The sequence below is a fragment of the Thalassophryne amazonica genome, chromosome 8, assembly GCF_902500255.1.
Source record: "Thalassophryne amazonica chromosome 8, fThaAma1.1, whole genome shotgun sequence".
In the NCBI taxonomy this organism is placed as follows: domain Eukaryota; kingdom Metazoa; phylum Chordata; class Actinopteri; order Batrachoidiformes; family Batrachoididae; genus Thalassophryne; species Thalassophryne amazonica.
Genome location: NC_047110.1, coordinates 54,664,534 through 54,678,592, shown reverse-complemented (window position 1 = coordinate 54,678,592; position 14,059 = coordinate 54,664,534). Strand labels below are relative to the sequence as shown.

General features: G+C 40.7%; 1 protein-coding gene across 1 annotated transcript in view; it reads right to left on the bottom strand.

Annotated features, from left to right (window-relative positions):
- The window catches only part of LOC117515638 (zinc finger protein AEBP2-like), an 87,389-nt gene that overhangs the window by 60,593 nt on the left and 12,737 nt on the right, over positions 1–14,059 (bottom strand). Inside the window, 5 exon segments of the mRNA XM_034176287.1 lie at positions 6,709–6,763; positions 6,765–6,896; positions 7,075–7,182; positions 11,800–11,895; positions 11,897–12,008. Of these exon segments, the coding sequence (XP_034032178.1) occupies positions 6,709–6,763; positions 6,765–6,896; positions 7,075–7,182; positions 11,800–11,895; positions 11,897–12,008 (503 nt within the window).

Genomic DNA, 14,059 nt, shown 5'->3' with positions numbered 1-14,059 from the left:
ATGTCAAAGCTAAAGCTGTAAAAACACTTATGTAACCTGATAACACCTCGGGAGTGATTTAAAAGACATTGCACGGACATCAGTATCCCACATCGCATCAAGGTAACTTCCAGTCTTTCAAAAGCTCACACACGCATAGACATTTACATCCTCCGGCAAACATAATTAAAAAGACAAGAAAATATTTGTTTTGAATCCCCCCACCCCCCCAAATAAATGTTCTCTTGATTACAATGAGCAATAATTTGACAAGACATTTCAAAAATAAACCAACATAATGCTTGGATTTCAGGAGAAACTAAATTTTGGCAGTTTATTAAAAGGTGGCTCGCTTAATGTTATGTGTAATAAAGTGAAATGACACAGGAAAAACAACTGAACACCTGACAAAAGAGAGGTGCAAAAAGGTATGAGACGCCAGGACACCTGCTAAAATCTATCAGTAATTAGAAAGCAATCCTGCCCTTTGTCAGTGCAAATTAATATAATATAGCTGGTTTAGTCCCAGCTGATGGTCTATAAAAAGGTGTCTCACTACCAAGGTGTCACACAAGATATAGCTCATGACGGGTACAAGCAAAGAGCTCGCCCAAGATCTTTGAAATCTTATTGTTGTAAAGCATACTAATGGCATTGGTTTCAGAAAGATTTCTAAACTTTTGAAAATTCCAGTGAGCACTGTTGGGGCGACAATCTGGAAGTAGAAAGAAAATCATTTTACCATAAACAGGTCAGGACCAGGTGCTCCGCGCAAGATTTCTGACAGAGGAGTGAAAAGAATTATCAGAATAGTTGTCCAAGAGCTAAGGACCACTTTTGGAGAGCTTCAGAAGGACGTGGAATTAGCAAGTACAATTGTTTAAAAGAAGATTGTTTAAACAAAAAATCTGCCAGCATCTACAAGGATGGCAAATATGAAATGAGAGTGGATATCACATCAAGACAATGGGCCTCATTCACCAATATCTTCTTAAGAATCTACTTACATTCCTTCTTAAGCTGTCCTTAAGAAGGTTCTTAAGAAAACTGTCAGATTTATCTACGTGTTCTTAAACTGCAGAATTGTTCACAGCTGTGTTCTTAAATTGATTAATCCCATCTCCTTGTAAACTAAAAGTGCATGCCTAGTGGGCCTAATTAACATATGACTAGCGTAAGTAACAGCCCATCAATGCCCATAAAAAGGGCATGAGACTGCATGGCTGTGAGCAGATGCAGATTTCATAAAGAAACAAAATGCCGAAAGCAAATCAACTTCAGCGCAACAGGCAAAAAGGAAAAAAACACTTTGGCAGTTCAGAGGTTGAGGTAATGCTGCAGGAAATCAGCCAGTGGAAGAAAATTCTATTCAGTAGCCTTAGTGCAGATTACACAAACACCAACAAAAGGCAAGCATGAGAGGCTGTCACACATGCAGTGAATGCCGTATCCAGAGAAGGACGCACAACCAAGGAGGTGAAAAAGAAATGGGTCAATTTAAAATCCGACACCAAAAAAAAAACATCTGAAAATCCTGATGGGAGATACAGTGGACTGGAAAAGAAACAGCAGACACCCAAAAGCTGTTTGAGTTGGACCAGTGCATCGGAGAGACGGCACTCTCAGGTAGGCTATGGGAAAATCTAAATCATTTTATACTTGGGATGCACCGATATCACTTTTTCCCAGGCAGAGTACAAGTACATACGTTTGGGTACTCATAGATACCGAGTACCGATACGAATAGTTAATGATACCATTACAGTTTTATGATCACTTTGAAAACATGTTTTATTCATCAATTGTTCCTTACTTTTTGACTGTAACTGCTACCAATATCATTAGCTTTGTTTTAATTTATAAACATTTCACTTAAATCATGTAACTTCACGTTTTGACAACAATAAGTTGTCCTTTAACATTAACAGTGTGTTTCTTAAACATGACACTGCCAGACATCTTACTGAAATGTAACTTGAATTCAGTGCTACAAAATATACATCAGGAACTGAACTGAAACTGTCCATCACTAACTTTACTTATGTCTGTGAGCACCAGTGTTGCCACAGTTACTTTGAAAAAGTAATCCAATTACTGATTACTCCTTTATAAAAAGTTACTTTACTGATTACTCAATTTTAAAAGTAAGTTAGATTACTAGTTACTTTCAGCAGCTGTTGACAACACCCCCCCCCCCACCTCAACATGAAAATGATAACCCGTTTTTCCATTACAGACTTTATAGTCATCCTTTCTTGACTCCAACATAAGTACTTGATTTATAAAAAAAAAAAAAAAATAAAAACATCTTTCTTGACCTTATATTTTACAGTTGACAGCACTGTAACACTAAAACTTACAATTTACAGTCTACATGGTTTATAAATTGTAACTTAAATTCTTTCTATCATTTTAATTCTTTCTCAACATTTTAATTGTAAAAATTATTATTATTGTCATTTTTATTATAGTATTAGTAGGAGTAGTAGTTTGAAAAATTGTCTTCAAATGTGGACCTTTAATCTAGGGGTGCAGAGGGGGGCGTGCTCCCCCCTCCACACCCCCTTTCGCCTGGAATATGCCCCTGGATGGCCATTTGAGCAGGAAGAACTGACGTGTATTTACGGAAAAAGCACGACCAGACTGACAGGTAGGAATTTTTTTTTAAGTTTTTCAGCTTTTTTTTTTTTTTTTTTTTAACGTCATGTCAACATCAGAAAGAGACTTTACGCACGATTGGATGGAAAAAAAAAAGCGTTGGCATATGTTAATGCGTGCGGATCAGCTGTTTTTAGCAAGGACACACACAGAGTGGCACAGAGCTTTAAGCCCCTTTCACACCGGGGCTGCTCCCAGTTGCTTCCTGTGGTGTCATGATGACGCAGGAATATCCGCGTCAGGTGCGCGCAGCAGGGGGCAGAGAGGTGAGAACGCTGCCTGCAGATTCTCTTAGGGACCTCATAGTACCATATCACCCCAATAGAGCACTTCGCTCTCAGACTGCAGGCTTACTTGTAGTTCCTAGGGTTTGTAAGAGTAGAATGGGAGGCAGAGCCTTCAGCTTTCAGGCTCCTCTCCTGTGGAACCAGCTTCCAATTCAGATCAGGGAGACAGACACCCTCTCTACTTTTAAGATTAAGCTTAAAACTTTCCTTTTTGCTAAAGCTTATAGTTAGGGCTGGATCAGGTGACCCTGGACCATCCCTTAGTTATGCTGCTATAGACTTAGACTGCTGGAGGGTTCCCATGATGCACTGAGTGTTTCTTTCTCTTTTTGCTCTGTATGCACCACTCTGCATTTAATCATTAGTGATTGATCTCTGCTCCCCTCCACAGCATGTCTTTTTCCTGGTTCTCTCCCTCAGCCCCAACCAGTCCCAGCAGAAGACTGCCCCTCCCTGAGCCTGGTTCTGCTGGAGGTTTTCTTCCTGTAAAGGGAGTTTTTTCCTTCCTACTGTCGCCATAGTGCTTGCTCACGGGAGTCGTTGTTGACCGTTGGGGGTTTTTCCATAATTATTGTATGGCTTTGGTCCTTACAATATAAAGCGCCTTGGGGCAACTGTTTGTTGTGATTTGGTGCTATATAAATAAAATTGATTTGATTTGGTATAAAAACAATCCTGCTGTGCTTAGACTGCGGGAACAATGGGAACACAGCAGGAATCATAAATTGGGCTTCCGAGTGCACGCCGGGTAACGCCTCTTTGGCCCCGAGTTAGCCTCTTTGCCCCGACTTGCGCTGGAACCACTTCCTGTCTGCGCCGAGCACAGGACGCCAAAAAAAATTAAACAGGTTTAATTTTTCGGCGCCCGACTTGCTTCCTCCTTTGTGCACCTCGCGTTGTTGTGGCACCGAGCTGCATCGTCTCTGCACTGAATTGCTTCCAAGCAGCATCGTCATAACGACGCACAGCACAACTGGGAGCACCCCCGGTATGAAAGGGGCTTTAAAGAAAAAAAAAAAAAAATGTTAAAAGCGTAACACACAGCATCTCTCATGGTGGTATGTGTGCTCCCAAGCTCAGGTCTCTACCACCTCTGCCACTCTTCCAATGTGGGGGTTACAGACCCTAGTGCTCCTATTACCACTGAGACTACTTTGGACTTTACCTTCCACATTTGCTCCAGGTGTTCCTTCAGTCCTTGGTACTTCTCCATTTTCTTGTGCTCCTTCTTTCTGGTGTTGCTGTCAGCTGGTGTTGCCACATTGAAAACAACAGGTTTTCTTTCCCTTAACCACCAATATGTCTGGTTGGTTGACCATAAGCTGCTTGTCGATCTGGAATTTGAAGTTCCACAGGACCTTAGCCCTGTCATTCTCAACCACCTTTGGTGGCATCTTCCATCGGGACTTGGGGACTTCTAAACCATCTTCTAAACAGCACAGCTGTTCCTATACACAATTCCTGACACTTGGCTGTGCCTCTCAATGTACCCTGTCCCAGCCTGCATCCTGCTACAATGTGCTGGAGTGTGTCTGAGGCACAATTGCACAGCCTGCAACTTGGGCTCTGTTGGCTGTGGTACACTCCTGCCTCCATGGATCTGGTACTTAGGGTTTATTTTTGTGCTGCCATGATCAGAGCCTCTGTGCTGTGCTTTAGGCCGACCTTTTGTAGCCATTGGCAACTCTTTTTGATGTCAGCCACTTCCTCAATCTGTTGACTGTGCATGCCATGGAGGGGCTTGGTCTTCCATGATATCTCCTCTTCCTGCTCCTCATCACCATCTGTATTCAGCTGTCTGGGTATTGATGTATTCTTGGATGCTCCTCCACTCATCCTGGATTGTGGCTCTGACACCCACTAATCCTTGCCCTCCCTCCTTCCATTGCTCATAGAGCCTTAGGGTTCTCAACTGTGGGTGGACACCTCCATGCATTGTGAGGAGTTTTCGTGTCTTGGTATCAGTGGCATCCACAGTGCATCAGGAAAGTATTCACAGTGCTTCACTTTTTCCCCTCACATTTTTGATATGTTACAGCTTTATTCCAAAATGGATGAAATTCATTTTTCACCCTCAAAAATCCTAAACACAAAACCCCATAATGACGATGTGAAAAAAAAGTTGTTTTTTTTTTTTCAATTAAAAAAAAACAACAACAAAAAAAAACACACACACACACACACACACACACACAACTAAGAAATCATATATATATATACACAAGTATTCACAGCCTTTGCCATGAAGCTCAAGTGCATCATTGAGCGCAAGTGCATCTTGTTACAACTGATCATCCTTGAGATGTTACTACAGCTTAAGTGGAGTCAACCTGGGGTAAATTCAGTTGATTGGACATGATTTGGAAAGGCACACATATGTCTGCATATAAGGTCCCACAGCTGACAGTGCATGTCAGAACACAAACCAAGCAAGAAGTCAAAGGAATCATCTTTAGACCTCAGAGACAGGATTATCTTGAGGCACACAATCCAGGGAAGGGTACAGAAACATTTCTACTGTTTTGAAGATCCCAATGAGCACAGTAGCCTCCATCATTTGTAAATGGAAGAAGTTCAGATCTACAAGGACGCATCCCAGTGCTGGCCGCACGTGTAAACTGAGCGTTCAGGGGAGAAGGGCCTTAGTCAGGGAGGTGACCAAAAACCCGATGGTCACTCAGTCAGATCTCCAGCATTCCCCTGTGGAGAGAGGAGAACCTTCTAGCAGGACAACCATCTCTGCAGCAATCCACCAATTAGGCCTGTATGGTAGAGTGGCCAGATGGAAGCCACTCCTCAGTAAAAGGCACATGGCAGCCCGCCTGGAGTTTGCCAAAAGGCACCTGATCTTAGACCACGAGCAACAAAATTCTCTGGTCCGATAAGACAAAGATTTAACTCTTTGGCGAGAGTGCCAGGCTTCATGTTTGGAGGAAACCAAGCACCATCCCTACAGTGAAGCATGGTGGTGGCAGCATCATGTTGCAGGGATGTTTTTCAGCTAGTTAGATTGACAGACTAGTTAGGATTGAGGGGAAAGATAAATGCACAGACATCCTGGATGAAAACCTGCTCCAGAGGGCTCTTGACTTCAGACTGGGGCAACGATTCATCTTTCTGCAGGACAATGACCCCAAGCAGACAGCCAAGATATCAAAGGAGTGGCTTCAGGACAACTCCGTGAATGTCCCTGAGCGGTCCAGCCAGAGCCCAGACCCGAATCCAAATGTACATCTCTGAAGAGATCAGAAAATGGCCATGCATGGATGCTCCCTATCCAACCTGATGGAGCTTGAGAGGTGCTGCAAAGGGGAATAGACAAAACTGCCCAAACTTAGGTGCGCCAAGCTTGTGGCATCATATTCAAGAAGACGAGGCTGTAATTGCTGCCAAAGGTGCATCAACAAAGTATTGAGCAAGGGTGTGAATACTTACGTAAATATGATTTATTTGGTTTTTAATAAAATTGCAAAAATTTCCAAAAAAACTTTCATGTCATTATGGGGTGTTGTGAGTAGAATTCTGAGTAGAATTAATTTACTTTATTTCAGAATAAGGTTGACACATAAAATGTGGAAAAAGTGAATCGCTGTGAATACTTTCCGAATGCACTGCAAAGACACATCCTTCCCAAAAACCATCTAACCCAACACAACAAACATGGCACTACTTCAAGACTGTGTTCAAATTACAATCCTTACCAACAGAGATAGGAATCCAAAACTGTGAAACCACACTGAGAAAACAGAAGGAGGTAAGAGTTTTGTGTCTGTTAGGTACGTACGTAGGGAGCACCTGCGTTTGTTCTTGAGTTTCTTCCTCTTGTTGAGTCCAGCTTTGGGAGGGTGACTCCTCCTTGAGTTTAGCCTGGCTGGACAGTTTGGATGCATTCTGCTGACTGAAGTGGCTGGGTACGTGGCGGGCCAGGCCTCCCTGAGAAGCAAAGCTGGCATTGCAGCCACCAACCACACACTGCAGTACAGTGAGAACACAGAAATTATCAGTTAAATATGTGATGCAAGGAGAAATAGAATTTAAAGCAAGAAATATCACCCACAAAAAGAATACGATGAAAGATTTCTGATGAATAGAAAGTGGTGGAGGGGCTACAAAATGTAAAAGCTGGAGATTGTGTGAGAGTCATTTTTACCTTGAATGGTTTATCACCACTGTGGGTCAGCATGTGTCTCTGGAGCCAACTCTGACTTGTGGATGGTGTGTTATAGACTTTACAACCTTTCCACAGACACACAAACACCTGAGGGGGAGACAGATACAGAAAGTTATAAAGAAAGCACAGAACCGCGAGGAGCAAAACAGGACTTCAGATGTATTCAAGTCAAAGGGAGATGCAAACAAGTGGCTGAAAGTAGGGCTGCACAATTTGAAGAAAATCCTACTGCAATTATTGTGAGAAATACTGCAATATGTAAATGTATGGTCTTGTAATGCTGTAGTGAAGTCCATAAGGCAGTGATACAAGATTTTTGAATTTTGCTTCTGTACACAACAATGGAGCTGAAATGAACCAATCAGAATGTGCTTGCAGTGTTGATTCAGCTTTAATTCAATGAGTTAAAGAAAAATATCAAATTAACCATTTTGGAATTATGTGTTTTTTCTGGAGTACAAGTAGCTGGGTTTTTTTTGTTTGTTTGTTTGTTTTGGGGGGTTTTTTTTCTAGTTTGGGAGGTCCTGCAGCTTATACTCAGGTGTGACTTGTAATCCGAAAGATCATGTTTATTCTTCAGAATAATTATTACAGTAATTATTTGTATAGGAATTCTACAAAAATCAAAACACTAAACAAAATAAACTCAAATAATAAAAGCCAATGATGATAAATACATACATAACAACAATGCACAAAAATCCCAAATGAATGAGCTGATAATTCAGAGTAAAAGTGCGACTTGTACTCCAGTTCGACTTTTACTCTGGTACGACTTATACATGGGTTTTTCCTGTTCAAGAGGCATTTTCTTTTAACTGGTGACTTTTACTGCAGAAAAACCAGTCGTCCCTTTTATACAGTCCATCCATTTTCAGAGTCCATAAATAATTGGGCAAACTGATTATCGTGACTACAAATCACATTTATGGCCAGTTTTCTTTAGACTAGTCAAAGGATGGATACGTCACTTACTATGCCTTGGAATTAATTTCATGCTAAATCAGAAAGGGGTAGGTAGTGGAAGGAGGAGACTAGTGAGAGAAGGCACCAAGACAACCAGACAACTCGAAAGGAGTTATCAGCTTCTGTTCTTGGAGAAACTAGGCATAATGCTATAAATGGCTATAATTCCAAAATGGTTAGTGTGGAATAGATATAATCTATAATCATGCACACATTTACCTCACCAAATGTACAAAACTTTAAAACAACTAATTATACAGACCAAGTGTTGAGTAAGGGCTGGGCCAAGGCCTGACATTTAGTGAGTTAAACGTGCACATTCACAGCACTGAAATGGTACATTCAAGCAGAACTCCAAAGTCATTTTCACTTGTTCAGTGGGGAGAAGAAGCGTTTACCTCTGGGTTGTTTTTAACCCGATCTAATAACAATTAGCTGTTCAGCTTCAAAGAAATCACTAAAAGCCCAGAACTACCATGGCAGCATGCCTATGAGTGTAAGTAAAACTGCCAACCACATCTGTACATCTCTCCACAAAATTTCATCATAATCTGTAATCCATTTTTTTTTTAGTATCTGCAGACATACAGAGGAAATTACATAACCTCTGCTATCCTCATCTGTGCAAGCGAGTTTTTTTTTTAATGAACTTTTTCTGGTTGGAGTTTGTGAAGTCCACAAAGTAGACAACTATGTGTGAATATGACTAGATGGGGTCTGGGTTCATGTTTTAAGCATATTAGACCTACTTTTTAAACAACTTTTCAAACCAACCTAACCTACCTTGAGAGTTCAAGTTTATGATTCTATCCCAAATAAAAGTAAGATAAGATGATGGAAGTGAATGATTTCCATCACTGAATCTATGACACTCAGGTTTTGTTTTCCTTATGGGACAGCTAAAATCTCTACATTCCATAATACCATGACATACACAGACATAATTCCCCTGACATATCATTTTCACCAAATAACATAAAATGTTTTACTCCTTCTGCATTCATTCTAAAACACTGAGCTTGAGGATGTCTAGGTCAAACATTACCTCTCAAATGACCTTGGTTGTAGCATGTGCAAATAAAATGATTTTTCTTATTTCCTCGTTCTGTTGTCCAGTAATAAAGTGAGACTACATCAGCTGAATGACAGTGCCCAGCTCTGGAAAGTGAAAAGTAAAAATAAGACATTTTGGGACAGTTTAAAGAATTTGTCCAGCAAGACCCCCCCCCCCCCCCCCCTAAAAAAAAAAAATAATTTCTGCTTAAGAAATGCAGTCGTGTAGGAGCTTTCAGGTCATTTAATCTCTACATTTTAGCAGCATTGTGGTTAGCAGTGTTACAGCTCCCCCCCTCACCCACCCCCCATTAATCATGTGGCACTCTTTGTTTCATACACAATTAGACAAGAAATATTTTTCTGTTGAACTTCTTTACCTGGTTCAATTTCATGTCTTTGTCATTTTTGGCCATCATTGTCTGAAACTGGAGCCACTGCCTGCTTCTTTTGGAAAAATAAATGGGATTTTAATTTTGAAAATCAAAAGAGAAATAAAATTAATCTCATGAAACATATTAAAATGTTCACTGCAGATCCATGAACTACTTTTTGGAATCCAAAACATCACTTTAACCAAGTTATTTTTGATGTTCATTGCTGGGACGTCTGTAGAATGTTAGGGCCCTGTCACACTTTGACGTTTAGCCAGCGTATGCCAACTGTAGTAAAAACGCTGGCATACATCTAATAAATTATGCAGCCATCACATCTTGACGACTTAGCCCATGTATGCTGACAGCCCCATTCCCCACCGATTTGGTTCAGGTCGGTACTGCAAGATATGAAATGTGTCAGAACAGTTAAAGTCTGGTTTGGTTTGTGGTTCCACTGCTGGCAGAACCCTTTTGTTTGGCAGGTGGAACACTTAAATACTGACAAGCACATCATAGAGCGTGCATACTCTGTTGCGCGGCGTCTCTTCTCCACAAATAGGCAAAATAGAGTAATTTATTATTTTATTTAGTCTTTGTTGATCCTGGGATTAATTTTCATTGTGTGCAGAATCCCTGAAGAATCAGATGATGTCTGTGTAAACGCAGAGGTGAATGAATGAGGTGCTGTGACTCAACTTTAAAATAAGTTAATTGTCTTGTTTATGGCACAAAGAATTGACATTCTCTGGTTCAGGCTGAGAAATGCACCTGAGCAGAAAAACCACAGAGGGACTTGCCTTAAATGCTACATTTCTTCAGCCACGACAAGGAATTAAAAGTATTTTAAGAAGTCGTTTTCCAAAATCAGGATGCTTTATGTGGATACATTTCGTCAGACAGTGTGATGATGAATCCGAACTGTAACAAACAGGCAAGATTAAGTACTTTATATTTACTCCATGTGTGAATGGTTTTAATAGTTACAACAGTCTGTTTGCATAAGGACTGCAGCTTTCAGCCAATCAATGGTTAGCATGAGACGACACATTTCAACTTGTGAGTAATTTACAAGAAATGTGTAAACAATCGCATAACTTACGTACATCTTACGTCCTGCACATGCGGAATGTATGAGACATACGCTGGCATGCGTCAAAATATTGTGCATGCCCAAATTTTTCAAGGTACGTGGTATATACAATCATATATCCGCATGCTTCAACGTGCTCTTAACTTATACAAAACTTACCCATAACTTATTAAACGTACGCCAGAGTTTTTAATATGGTCAGTATACGCTGGCTAAATCGTCAAGGTGTGACAGGGGTGTTAACTTCTTTCATTGCGCCTAACATTTAATTTGCAAATTGCTGCACTGACAGAACAGAAATCACTGGAGCTTTTCTTTAGACTACCACTAATATTCCCGTTATGAGCCTACATCGATTCTGCTTTAACAAAGAGCAAGTAAATAAACCTAAACTGTGGCCACAGGGCATTACGAGATGTGACAAAACAATCAATAACCAAAATATAATGTGCATATTTGCTGCCAGAATTCTCTTGGTGCATGTTCACCCATTATTTTCTTGAAAGTTTGCCTACAGACCCCCCTGTGAAGCATTTTAAAACAAAAGAAGGCCAGGCCAAACATGGCCCGCAGGCTGCAATTAAACAGCCAAAATTCAAGCGCTGCACAGTGGCAACAAGCAGCCATCCAACAAACCCATCATGAGGATCAAGGTTCTCCCTTTTATTTAAAGGGCAATGTGCTTTCAACTTTTGGTGTGAAACAGAAGTTACTGAGGAGTTTTAACTGCACCAACTGATCATGCAAACAATGAAAGTATTTCACCAGAAATGACGGGTGCCGGTCAAAAACATATTCAACAAAATAGCAGGTGGAGGATCTGACTTACATTATGTACCCAGTCAAAAATTGTCAAGCAGATGCTAGATTCTGACACTTGCCACCTTCTGAAAGCTCTAACTACTAACACTGGTGCTCAGCAGCAGAATATTTAAGGTAACACTGCTGTCATCAACTTCTGCTGAGATAAAATAATAATAACAGGCTATTAACACAGTGTTGAATCACTTCCAAGAAGTCAGTCTACAGAAGGCAATGTTAAGGAAAGCCACAGTCACAGCCCTGCAGATGCTCCGAAATGACTGACATCCATTTGGCATTATTCAAAAATAATAAATAAAATTGTGGCCTTCAGGGGTTATCATTGGTCTGGCTAGCTGCCAGGCCTATAATACTGTGGGGAATGCTGAAGTGTATCAAAAATTTAAATCCACTAACCCCTCCTTTCTGCCCGCTACATGAATGCCCCTGATAGCTCAGCCAGGTCAGGACTGTAGTTGAACACTGTGGACAGAGGTCCCAGCAGCATGGATAAAGCTACTGTTTTAGACGCAGAGGAAGTGGCCATACTTTGGCCATTCATCATGGCAGGGGTGGAGCGCCCACTGGACACTGTGCTCTCCATCTCCATCAGGGTACTGCTGATACTGAGAGAGGAAAGGATGAGGTGGACAGAGAATACAACTGCGGAGTTACAACACAATACAAACAAGGCCATCGACATCGTATGTCTAAGAATTACACTTTTGTACAGCGATGAAGAACAGATGCAGATATTACAAGCAACATAAGACAGTTAAGCTCCAGCGCTGCATGAGGGTGATTTTACACACACATGGCCACACCAGTCATACCAAATTAATTTTTATCATTCACTGTTCACATAGCACTCTCAGAGTGCTGTGACAGTAACACATTCAGACTTATCAAAGACAACAGTCATACAGTAGTACTGACCGATTGTCAATGAAACAAAAAGTACTTTGATAAATCAGTTATCGGTGATATTACAACCATCACATAGTTGTTTTTATTATTATTATATGAAAAAGCTCAAACTTTCTACAGAATAAGATTCTGATCAACATGAGGCTGTTTTACAATTGCAGTCCTCTTTTTTCCCCAAACAGCTGAAGTTGGTCTGCAGTGAGCAGGATTCAAAATGCCAAACGGGATTAAACGCTGCATTTGTCTCACAACAGTCAGAGTGCTACACTCTGTCATCTCACAGGTTTTTCTGAATCAGGGAACAGGGGCACCTGTACCCACTTAAGGGTATTTCACACCAAATGTGCAAAGCTCTGTGTGCCGCTCTCAAATCCATTCTTTCAACAGCTAGCCCCGCGCAGATGCTGGCACAGAGCAAAGTGGCACTGGTCGTGTGTGTACGTGCCACTGTTTGTCTAAGGGATCAGAGATCACGGGTGTTCAGCTTTGGCTTGTACGTTTACCCTTTACTTTGTATCTGCACTGAAATAACTTGCGACTGAATCGTTTAATGCTAGTATGCACTGTGGGAGGAGGAATATGCTAATCGTCTTCCAATCCTTCTTTGAGAAACAACGTTTCCTAATAGTGGACAAGATAATGGAAGACCATGCATGTGGTGGTACAAAACACAAATGTTGGCGTGGTGATTCTCATGATATTACTCAGCATACCTGGCCGATTGGACACTTGAAAATTCAAGGTGACCGATGAAAAATTAGTTTATGGATGCAAATGGTTCCTATTAGATTGATTAAAATGATGATGTTAAATTCCATTTCATTATATTCTATTTATTGCTATTAATGGTATTTGTTTTATTTTGCTTATTGTGCCAAATTAGAGTGGATGTTTACTACATTTAGTAGTAATGGTTTCTACCCGGGACATTTTGAAAGTGTTCATCTCTTGAAACTACTGCATGTAGGCCTTTTAAAAGGCACACAAACTCATCCTCAACCGCTTAGTCCAATTAAGGGTCGCAGGGGGCTGGAGCCTATCTCAGCAGTCATAGAGCACGAGGCGGGGTACACCCTGGACAGGACGTCAGTCTATTGCAGGGCCACACAAACAAACAAACACATTCACACCCGCACGCACACTTACAGACATTTAAAGTTTCCAATCCACTTAATCTGCATGCCTTTGACACCAAGATCACACAAATCAAATGAATAATGACATTTGTGAGAAAAATGATTTTGGGGTCGATTTGGCAGCCATCTTGAATTGAGATGCCACCTTGAATTCCACTGATGCTATAAAAACAAATCCATTGTGATAGGAGCATTTCTATGCAAAAAGTAATTTTCACAAAGTCGTTTTGGTGGTCATCTTTGAAGGTGACTGTTACCTTAGGTTTCAAGTGGTTAATCAAACAGATTTGTTAAGTACTGCTTGGTAATAATGCTGCCATATTTGGTGCTTGCATCATCATGTGCACAACTATGCTTGTAAAATTAAATGTTATCTGATAACTATAAATACTGAAAGAAATTTTCTCACACAGTTGCTGACAAACTGGACCATCATGGACTACCCATCTTTGCTCCTCAGACTCCAGTCCCATTGTGGATACTGCTTTTGATTACAATCACCTGTTGACATCATTAATTCCATATTTGCAGCTGTTGCTCTTGTTTTATATTTGAATATTAATTTTACAAAGCATCGTTATGTTCTTCAACCAACAGAATGAGTTTGTTCAACA